The 11,285-nt window shown below is 38.5% G+C and overlaps 1 protein-coding gene across 1 annotated transcript; it reads left to right on the top strand.

The window, feature by feature from the left end:
- Window positions 1-4: 4 nt before the first annotated feature.
- MRPL15 (mitochondrial ribosomal protein L15) lies at window positions 5-10,235 on the top strand. Its single transcript, XM_080379448.1, has 5 exons — window positions 5-171; window positions 2,539-2,696; window positions 5,340-5,505; window positions 6,047-6,170; window positions 7,400-10,235. Exons 1-5 carry the CDS (start codon window positions 73-75, stop codon window positions 7,735-7,737), a joined length of 885 nt encoding a protein of 294 aa, XP_080235574.1. The 5' UTR covers window positions 5-72; the 3' UTR covers window positions 7,738-10,235.
- Window positions 10,236-11,285: the final 1,050 nt, after the last annotated feature.

Raw genomic sequence — 11,285 nt, 5'->3', positions numbered from 1 at the left:
GCGGTTTACGGTTCTGCCGTAAAGCAGCTCGCCCGCGCCACCCTTACTCCTGCCCTTGGGAGGTGAGCGGATATGAGTGGGAATGGCGGGACCAAGGCCTTGGAGCTGCTGCGGTCGCTGCCCAGGGTTAGTCTGGCCAACCTAAGGCCCAGCCCGGGCTCCAAAAAGCGGGTGAGTGCCTGCAGCTTGTCGGGTGGGTGGCGGGCGCGCTTTCCCTGCGGCGGCGGGCCTCTACGTCGTCGTCGGGCATGCCCGGCCCCGGTGGCGGTTTCTTCGGGGCCTGTCGCAGGGCCTTTGGGGAGATGGTGGCAGGTCCCAGGAGAGCGGCCTGTGGCAGCGGGTGGCACTGCTGTGTGTGTTGGCCCTGTTCTTGCCCTTTGCGTGCCCTACAGCCGGTGCGCGTGGATGTCCTCTCAGAGGACTTGGCTGATGGGTGATCCTAGCGAAACCTCGGGGCCGTTGTTGGAAGGCGGGTGGAAATAGTAAAGTATGGAATAACGAATGTTTATGGGATGGGGTAATACGCTGGAAAAGGCAAGGAAGGTTAAAAGGTTTAAAAGGAAAAGGGTTGTGGTGCCAGCCACCGTTTCTTGTTACTATTGCTTTCTCAAAAACAAAGCTAAATCTTCCCTGTCTCATTGTAAAGTGATAGACAAATAAAGGAAAGAAACCAGGAGGAACCCAATCTGGGGTGTGTGTGTTGGATATCTGTGTAGAGGGGGATGAAGTTAAAGGGCTAAAGTCGTAGGAATAGGGGCCTGACAGGGGACTGTCCCTGCAGCACTTCCCTGTCAGTGCTTAGGGCTCCCTAGAGATGCCAACAGAGCTGGTGAGTGCTGCATAATGGTAACCCCATAAACCTGTGACAAGACAACAGAATGGAAATTCTTCCCCCTACAGCTGTTGGGGTTCTGCTGTCAGGTTACTTCACTTGGAGATGTGAATGTCCATCTTGGCCAGGATCAATTTAAGGTAGAAGTAGCACTGTTCAGTGCTGGAGTGGTGATTCTTAAGTTTTTTCAAACTAATCCAGCCTCCAAATGGTATTTTCAAGCTTAGCATTGAGATGTTGAGAGATAGTCTGAACTTGCGATTTACTAGAGCTGATGCTTACCTGCCAGTGTCTGTCCTCGGGACTCTGTTTTTCAAGGTATCTGTTGGGTTTAGGAGAACATTATTTTTTTTTTAATCTTGAAAGTAGAAATTTTTGTACACTCATTCAGTCTTTAGCAAGTAACTTGCAACTCCATCTAAGAAATGAGCAATGTTTTCCCCATGCTGCTGCTGTTTGTCTTCCATTAGAATTTGTACAAGTGACCTCAGCTCTGTTTGTCTGGTTGTTTTGATTTTGGTGTCAGACAGCCTTATTCTCAAATAAGCAGATTTAACAGCATTTGTCTTCACAAACAGAAGTTGTATAAAAAAAAAAGTCTTGATTGGCTCCTCCAACAGTCTAAAATCTGGTCAATGTACTGATTACATTCCTTGTCAGTGAGCTTGTATTTACTAAAGTCATGGTGCAGTCTGGGGGGTGTGATGAGCAACTGCCAGAAAGGGTGGGCGTCCCTCTGCCACCAGGTGCTCACACCTGCTGTGTATTTCCTACCACTGCTAGAGGTTCTGCAGTGAGCCAAAGCAGGGAATTAAACCAGCAGAAAAACAGTTAGACGAAAGTTAGGTTTCATCTAGTTTAATTCCATTACCTGTCCAGCACAGGGCCCCACAACTGCTTGTGTCAGCACAAGAGACACTGTGAGTAAAGCAGCATAGTGCGTGGGCTGGGGACAACTCAACTTCCTTTGGTGACTGGGATAGTCTAGTCTAGCTTCTGATGTATGTCTGTACTGACTCTTTTACCAATATTTCAGTGCACATTAAGTACTCCATAACTTTGGAAAACCTACAGACACAATAAAGAGCATAAAACATCAAATTTTAGGTCTTTACGGTGTTAGGCTAGTAATCAAATACCATGTTGTAAGGAGCAGTTTTCAGACCTGAGTTTTACTCAATATTCTGTCTGCAGTCTAACTGCATATAGCAATTTGTGGGATCACGGTGCTTGAAGTTTGGTTATTTGAATGTTGAATTAAAAAAAAAAAAGAGAAATTGAAGAGGCTTACTGTAGTCTGTTTAATAATTATTTACATTGTTATTGATCCAGCAGTGACTGTGCTGCAGCTTAACCAAAGTTAGCTTATAAGCAGTACAAATACTGTTCAGAACGCATTGCTTCACATATCTCTAGTGACTGATTCACACTGAGGAACTCTGGAAAATAACAGATGTGTGAATTGTGTTATGCAGATAAGAGACTGGTTAGCAATGTGACATTGCTCCTTCCACGTGTGTTCACACTCCAGTAAATGGTAGCTTAAATGGGAAAAACTTTGTAAGATCAAATGGATCTATCTCTTAATTTTTCCTCAAGGATCAGCATTTTGCTTAGCTGTTCATATCTCTGAAATCATGTTTTAGAGATGCTAATCTCCAAAATCATTGACTAAATGTATCAATGTATCATTGGTTGTTTTCAAGGAGAGAAGACGTGGCCGTGGAAGATATGGAGGTAGGAAGTGTGGTCGAGGTCATAAAGGAGAAAGACAAAGAGGAAATCGCCCCCGATTAGGCTTTGAGGGTGGTCAAACTCCGTTTTACTTGGCCATACCAAAATATGGGTTTAATGAGGGACATAGGTAAGTTTCTTCACATTTACTTGGAAATTGATCATTGTCTGCTTTTCTTGATCTTCCTTCTGAAGCTAGAAGCTAATATGGCAAAACAGATCTAACTGAAAGTGAGCTATTCCTCTCAGATTGTTAGCTTCCTTAACAACAGCATCTCCCACTTCTTCTGAGATTATTTTTTTAATGAATTCACTCATTTTCTGTTACTTCACAGCTCTGCTTATTTGTACTTTTCTTTGCATAATCCCGCATCTGTAGCAGGCTACCCTTCCTTCTACAGCTGAGTGCGATTCTTCTCTGAGACCACTCCTCTGTACATGTTTGTTTCTCTCTTTGCCTGCCTGCACAGCAGGTAACATGCTGAACTGACTGGGAACAGGCCCATTGACTCAAGTGAGCATGTTAAGCATGGAAGTGTAATGCAAAGCCTTGCTTTGTTATTTCTGTTAGCTTTATTCATGTGAAGCTCTGATCTGCTGCTAGCCAAACAATTCTGCTTCTTTTCATGACTCTACTTTTTTAGTCCTGCAACACTGCAGTCTTTGTCTGTACTCCACCTGTTCCACCTAGGATTTTAACAAGCTCTTTAATATCAAATCTCCTGGATGAGGCCATGAAGTCATCTTTCACCATTGTTCTCCTCAGGTGCTGGGACTGGTTTGACGCTTTCGTCCTCTTTTCACACCCTGTTTGTTTGTTCTGTGTCCATCTTCCAGCTTTTTAATTTTTAAAATTATTCATCTAATGTGTCTTCTCTGCAGTCACTGTTCTTAGCTGGAGAGCTGTATGCTGGTGTTTTATTAATTTCCTTCACTTATATTGACGATTACAAAACTGGTTTTTAATTTTTTGTTGTTGTTTAAAGTTGGTTTTGTTTCCTAGGATAGCATGTATGTTACCTGGGTCAGTAATCATTTTGTTGCTTTTAGGTATGATCGTGAAAACTTCTGTACCTGTATGGTGCTGTTGCAGGCAAAATATGCCACACTTAGCAGACAGTTCAAGAATAAAAAGATTGTGTGTGTTTGTGAATTGTTAAACTTGCAGGTTGATTTCATGTTTCATTTGCTGATACAACTACATCAAATAGCTGTGCATTTTTATATTTGCATTCTTTATGCATGCAGTATAACTTGCAGACCTGTACTGGTTACTAAACATTTTCTCTGTGAGTCTTACTAATTTTGAAGTTCAAACTCTATTTCCAAGTACTGTCATTGCCTCCTGTTTGCTTAAGTTACTCTCAAGAGTAAATGAGAAAAAATTTCCATAGCTGAAGACAAGAGTTTAGATTTGCAGTCCTACAAAGGAAACACTGCAGAATGCAGACACTGAGCTTCTTGTGTTAACAGTGGTTACGAGTTCATGAATTACCAATAGCAAAAATCCAGGCTTCTGCAGTGACAAGAAATTAGTAGGGTCTTGCTCTTTTTAACCAGATCTGACAGCATTTGGAAACAAAAAAAAATACTCCAATTTCTTTTCAATGTTTGCAGAATCTCAGTGTCATCTATTGTAAATGTTTGTCTAGTGAACATTGAAAGTGTACTTCAGAGGCGCTATCATGGCAGGATGGGAGTATGCTGAGCAATGTCCCTGCCTGTTTATCTTCACCACCTCCTTTCTGTCTACAGTGGTGTTCCTCCACTTCTTGAACTTCTTTCTTAAGAGCTGTCTGATGGTGTAAATTCTGTTGTTTTTCTTTCTTATTTATCTTGCCAATAACAGAGATAAGCTCTCAGTTTTTCTGCTACCACACACAAATTTCCTGTAGTGGTGGTCAAACCGATTGCCTGAGAAAGCTTTGAGCATCAGTGTAAGTTATGTGCAGTAGCTATAGACATTGGGATGGGGAAAACTGTTCTAAGGATCGGTTTGTGTAGTAAAGTTAGAACTTCATAAAATGCAGTAGTTTCTGTTGAAGCTGATGGCTATTGACAAAATACTCCAACTTCCTTTGGGGGTATGGGTCAGTATGCATTTTCTCGATACTTCTCTTCCTTTGTGGTATTTTGAGGAACATTCCATTCAGTACTTGTGAGATGTCAGGTACAGTGGTAACAGACTAAAATATCTTGTTGGATATAGGCTAACTATGCAGGAGCACATACAGGGTTGGGCAGATAGTCTTTGACTAAATTTGTATGGGAGGAGAGGGTATATTTGGTTTTGATTGTGGTTTATTTAGGGTTTTTTGCTTGGATTTCCTGAATGAAATTTTCAGTGAAGCTACCAAGCTGGACTCACTTTGAAGAAGGTAGTTATTTAGAAACTAGTTGAGTTACCAAGAAATGCTGACGTTTTGATTTCTTCATCTTTTTAGCTTCCTTAAACCAGTCGACAAGTAGAGAGGTATTCTGGAGTAAATTGAGCTCAGCAACAGCAAAATAATTAATATATTGGAGGGTGTGTGTGTGTGACCAACCTGAAGGCATAATGGAGTCTTGACCTGTGACTAGGGCTTGTATTTGCATTAAATTAAACTTAAAATTTTGGTTTATGGATAGGTGCATTTTAAACACTTACTTTGGTAATTTTAAGAGTATGTAGAAAATGAAATATGTGTTGTATCTTGGTTAACTAGTTCCTGTTGACGCTTCAGTGTTTGAAATTTTTCATTGTTTTGTTTGTTTTCTGTGTTCCTCTCCCCAGCCTCAGACGGCAGTATCAACCGCTCAGTCTTCAGAGGCTGCAGTACCTGATCGATTTGGGTAGAGTTGACCCCACACAGCCAATTGACTTAACACAGCTCACTAACGCCAGAGGTGTAACAGTGCAGCCTCTCAAAAGGGATTATGGCGTCCAGCTCGTGGAGGAGGTATACATGCAAGATGCTTATTACCTCGGGCAGTATAAAAGCTTGGGGTTTCTGTTTTTCCATGCCAGGCAGTCAGGTTGTCCTTCTCATGTTTTGGGAGCAACTTTGCTTTTCTAAATCGGTTTGCTGTGGGATGTTATGATGATAACCCCGCTAGAGGGCACTGTGGATTTGCCAAAAAAAAAAAAAAAAAAAAAAAAAAAACCAAAACAAACGAAACCCCAGTATGATGTTTTAAGACCTGAGACACTACAGAAATTGCAGATAAGAAGCATGTAACAAGAGGTTAAAGTATTTGACAACAGAAGACTAGAATATGCTGAAAGAAATGTATGAATATTTTTTGGACAGGCAAAGGGTTTTTTTCATTCAATCCGGGCGACTGAGCGAGAGCAGTTTGGTTACCTGTCTTGATGCAGGGAACAGAAAAATCATAATACTTTGCAGGATTTCACGTTTCTTAAAATTTTGCAGAGAGGAATAAGTGTATGTCCTAAAATACTCATTTTAATGTTACTCTGATTTGTGTTGAAATTTACAGGGCGCTGATATTTTTTCAGCAAAAGTAAATATTGAAGTGCAGAGGGCATCTGAATTAGCAATTGCAGCCATAGAAAAAAATGGAGGTGTGGTAACAACATCATTTTATGATCCGAGGAGTTTGGGTAAGAATTCCTTTCCATTTCTGCCTCTCTTTCTCTCTGAATGTGCAAAGATTAAATGATCCAAATAAAAGTTTCAAATATAGTTCTTCTGGAAAATCATCCACTTTTTCTCTTCTAAAAGCTTCAACAACACACTGTTACACAAATGTTGAACTGTAATGCATTCAGTTTTGCTTTTATTAACCATTTGCTTGTTCAGCCCTACCAGTGTTAGCAGTCATTTACCGGTCAGCCAATTAAAGAAATCCACGTAGCTTTATAAACAGAGTAACTCATAAAAGATTGTTTCTTTGAATATTTGTCTTCCAACTTTCTCATGTGTTTAATAATACTTAAGAAAACTGGGGGGGGGGGGGGGGCAGAATTAGGTTTAAAACCCACTGTGGATATTTCTGTTTTTAATTTAAAATAATTTTCTAGTTGAAGTGAGGAAATAACCTAGTTACAGAAGCTCAGAATCATTCCAGTCAAAATGGCTATTGTTTTCAGAACACTTTCACTGAAGAATGAGGCTTTGCTTTGCTTGAGGCTGCATCCTGCCTAATATTCATTCATGCAGTTTTTATTGACAATAATGGAGCTTTCATGTGTGAATGAGGCTGAGAACAAGAGGAATAGACATTTTTAGTTTGCAAAATGTGTTACTCTGGAGTGATAAAAGTCCTTTTTTTCCAGTCCAGAAAACAATAAAAATACTAAGGTTAAAAGGATCTGGAGTGTAATTTGCCAAATTCAGTAAAACTTGAGGAGAAGATAGTCTTCACAAATGGCTAGATAGATGCATGTGCCATTGATTCTTAATTTTAAAATATTTATAGAAACACTACATTTGACATTTGTTGGTACACTATGTAAATAGCCGTGCAAATGTGTTTCTTCTAACCTGGAAGTCAGTCCTTTAAATATATGAAGGCATCTATTTTAGTTATTGTATCTTTCCAAAGTAGGTATTCTAAATGCATTAGAAGTAACGATTCATCCAGGTTGTCATTATAAATACCAGTTAAAACAGAGTTGTTTGTTTGGTTAAGTGAAACTTGTGAACCACTATCTTGTTCTGAATAAGAATAACTTAAGCCAAGAAATACAGGGTTCTGCTTGATACTTTTTAATAATAAGAGTTCAATAATTTATGTGGCACAAAGTACTAAATAAAGATATTAAATGACACCTTCTTAAATATGTATTGTAAAGCATACTATCTAATTTTCTTTCATGTTTGCCCACAGAAATTTTATGTAAGCCAGTAGTATTTTTTCTGCGTGGCCAGCCTATTCCAAAGCGAATGCTTCCACCTGAAGATCTAGTGCGTTACTACACTGATGCCAGGAATCGTGGGTACCTGGCAGATCCATCTAAGGTTGCAGAAGCCAGGCTTGAACTTGCCAAGAAATACGGCTATGTCTTACCAGACATAACTAAGGATGAACTCTTCAAAATGTTAAGCTCACGCAAGGATCCCAGACAGATATTTTTTGGTCTTGCTCCAGGATGGATCGTAAACATGGCAGACAAGAAAATTCTAAAACCAACTGATGAGAATCTGTTAAAATACTATAGCTCATGAATTCAGCACTGGAGACAACTGCAGGTGTACAGGAAACATCTGGGTATGAAATAATGGATATGAAGTGGTGTTTGTTTTTTTTAAGACTCCTGTTATACTAGGCAAAACATAAATTTTTGTTTATGTAATCTTCTGGTGTAGCTCTTGACTTCTTTATTTTCATAACACAGTGTATGAAAAGTTCACATTTGGAAACAGCATAGACTCTGACATAAATGTTTGGGCACTTTCTCTTGTGATTATTTGCCAGGGTTTGGAGATTGTGGTTTTTTCAGACAGAATGTTTCCAAGTTGCATTTATTTCAGGGGATGATTTGACCTAAAAGTTCATTCAAAGCTTATTCAAAGAATAACTTGACCTAAAAATTAGTTAATATCTTTCCCTCCCTCAATTTAAAATTGGAAACATGGCTGTACAAAATTAGTATTAGTTTTACAATCATATTACATAATGTTACAATTGATGTTTTGGAAAATTATATCTTGATATACCTCTAAGAGATAGACCATCTTGGTTTGGATGGGGAAAATTACAAACCCAACCAGAAATAACAAAATACAGAAGGATTCATTAACCTCTTCAATTCCGTAGCAATGTTTTGGATTTTGCCACTACCATCAATAGCTCTAGAGCTTAAGAAGTCTTCATTTTGTCTTACTCTTTCAGATGGAATTGAGAAAGACAGCAGTTTTAGTTTAAAAGAGACTTTGTTTAAAAAAAGTTTAAAAGGACTTTTAAACTTTTTGTGCAGTTTAAAAGAACTTTCTATCTAAATTTGGAGGGGAAAAAATGATGGCCATCTTAAATCAATGGCTTGTATTATTCAAACAAAATTTAAAACTTGTCCAGACACAAATATAATGTCATTAATAAAAGTGCATAGCAGAATCCAGAATCAATGAATATTAAGACAGTGACTGTAGATTGTGGTGGGGATTGTAGATGGGGATGTCGTGGACAGAGTGCACAATTAGGATTCAGCTTTCAGCTCGATCACAGTTTGCATATGTAACAGCGGACAAATGAATTTAGATTTTGCGAAAAGTTATGAACAGATTGGTTTTATGGGAAGCAGTATTTTAATTACTCTGACTTGATATACTCTTGAAAATCATTTTCCAGCAAATGTTTGTTTTATCAACCTCTCCAGAATACTGTGTTATTACTATGCAAGAGTATTCTAGGTTTCATGCGGAAGCTTAGGATTGGGCACTTGGGATGATAAACCAAGCAGTAAATTGAAAGATGAGAGAGGAAACTAATTACCAGAATTTGCTCTGATTCCTCAGAAGTTAATGAGATGCTTCATTAAAGTTCATGTAATTATGGAAGCTGAATTTGGCTTTAAAATAGGGATAATTTGATTATTAGGGTGCAGGAAACAGGCCAGAAGACCAGAACACAAGAAGTCTTGCTTTGCAATTTTTGTTTGTACCCTTGGAAGTGCTACTGACAGTTTCCTGTAGCTGCCAAACCGTCCCATCTCCTAGGGAAAGCCCTCTGAGTGCCAGAATCTCCTGTTTCTCCTGTATAACGCCTGTATTTTGCTGGTGTGCCATGGAGGGGGAGGGGGAAAGAAAAAAAAATTACAAAATACCTTGTTTTTCTTTCAGAGAATAAGAAAAGGCAGATGAATTTTTTTGTTGGTGTTTGTCAACCAACCCAGATTTTTGCTTCATTCAACAAACTACCTTTTCAATTAACATGAACATCTGTAATCACAAAACAAAATAAAACAAGTCTTCTGTTCTTGTGCTGATTAAATAACCTGAAATCCAGAGATTAACATTGGAAAGTCACTGATTTTTGACAATTTTACTTTTCAGCTTCTGTTGTTTGTTGTTAATGTGTGTTAGATGCTATCAGTAATGGTTGTTCTCCTGACTTGTGGTTTAAGTATAGGTGAAACAGCAAAACAACACCAATATAAAATTGGATTGTGAATAACAGGAATTCAGTCTTAGTGGCGTTAACATTCATATTTTATAAGGTGCACAACACTTTTTTGGCACATTAAGAATAACACCATGTGCCAAAAAAAGTATAGCTAGTGTTAACTTGAATGTGAAGTAAATAACTTTCTCACTTTAGATGTATCCTGTTCTGCATCCTGATGATTGTTGGTTTGGAACCTTAAATGACAAGCAATATTTTTTTTTTTAACCTTTTTTTTTCTTTCTTTTTGTTATTACAATACTACTGCCTCCATTTGGGAAGGAGTTGGAGCGGGGGGAAGAGTATTTATTGCCTTCCCTTATTTGTGCCATAATGTTTCTGTTTTTATGAATCAATTCACAATTGTATTTTGTGGAGGTGGTGGTACTCAACAGGAAAGCTACTTAACTGGAAGTGAAGAAGGAAGTTAGTCATATTAGTGAAGACCAGAAGACAAAAGTGTTTATGTATCATTGTGTATTTTTGGGAGGAGAAGAGGGGGAAAGCAACTTTGTTTCCACTCCTGCTCTTTGTATTAAAATGAACAAATTGCTCTTGGCAATTTTTTTCCCTAAATCAACTTCTTTGATACACACACGCATGCATGCGCTGGTTTCGGTAGGTTTCTAAATGGTTTTCAGGTGAAAGGGTAACTTGGATAAAATGATAACAGTGAAAGAAAGAATGAAAACAGGAAACAGATGTCTGGTGACGTTGAGGGATTGGATAGCACTTATTCAGTGAACGACATCTTAGTCACAAGGCAGCTGTATCCTGGCTCTGATACTATAACACTACAAATACCTTGGAGCCAAAACAGCCACGTTCCACAAAATCCGGTCATTCTACTTTATAAAGGTGATCTTTTATCATCTTGTAATTGGAGAGGGCAAGAAGGGCTATATGTTGCTTTATTTAAAATATGCAATGCTTGTCTTTTTTTTTTTTTCTTCTCCTCCTCTGTTTATGGTAGCTAGTATTTCATAATGGTTGTTATGATTTTTATTTACTAGTGAAAAAAGTGGCAAGGCTGTAGAGGATTTCCTGTTCATTTTATCTTGTCAGGAACACAAGTCTCCTGGCGACCCAATACAGAATTATCAAAACCAGGAGTTATTGACGAGGTTTCTAATAAACCCCTAATAAGCAGCCTCCCAATGGACTGATGATTATGTGAGGGTTAGGCTCATTGATGCAAGACTGTAAGCCTGCACTGGCATCTCAGGCCATTCTCTTCACTTAAGAATATGTATCATGTTTTCATGTTCATGAGATAAATGATTGCCTTGGATATCCTGTTTTGATAGGGGTTTTTCATATGCAACAATGTATTACACAGCAAGAAACACCTAGTCTGCTGTAAGCAGAAAAGAATTATCAAGTAGCTGAGGAAAAGAAATGTTATTTGTGCCATAACATAATTGAAAGCCATATCAATTTTTATTGACATCATACTTTTAAATAGTTCCTTGATAAAACTGATTAAATGTGAGACTGCAATCAAAATAAAGGCCTCTGAGCAAGTATATACCTTGTTATATCGTAACTTGATAATTAGAAATATTGTGTTTCTTATGACATAGACTCTACTAACAGCAACCTTCCAATGCTA

This window comes from Falco punctatus, assembly GCF_963210335.1.
Source record: "Falco punctatus genome assembly, chromosome: 3".
In the NCBI taxonomy this organism is placed as follows: Eukaryota; Metazoa; Chordata; class Aves; order Falconiformes; family Falconidae; genus Falco; species Falco punctatus.
The sequence above is the reverse complement of the archived record's forward strand: the minus strand, read 5'-3'. Positions and strand labels throughout refer to the sequence as shown.

What these genes read in the sequence shown, in the direction of transcription:
- MRPL15 (XM_080379448.1), top strand. Translation starts at nt 73, where the DNA reads ATGAGTGGGAATGGCGGGACCAAGGCCTTGGAGCTGCTGCGGTCGCTG. An exon ending in GCCCGGGCTCCAAAAAGCGG is followed by an intron (nt 172 to 2,538) that starts GTGAGTGCCTGC and finishes GTTGTTTTCAAG; the next exon opens with GAGAGAAGACGTGGCCGTGG. An exon ending in GGGTTTAATGAGGGACATAG is followed by an intron (nt 2,697 to 5,339) that starts GTAAGTTTCTTC and finishes TCCTCTCCCCAG; the next exon opens with CCTCAGACGGCAGTATCAAC.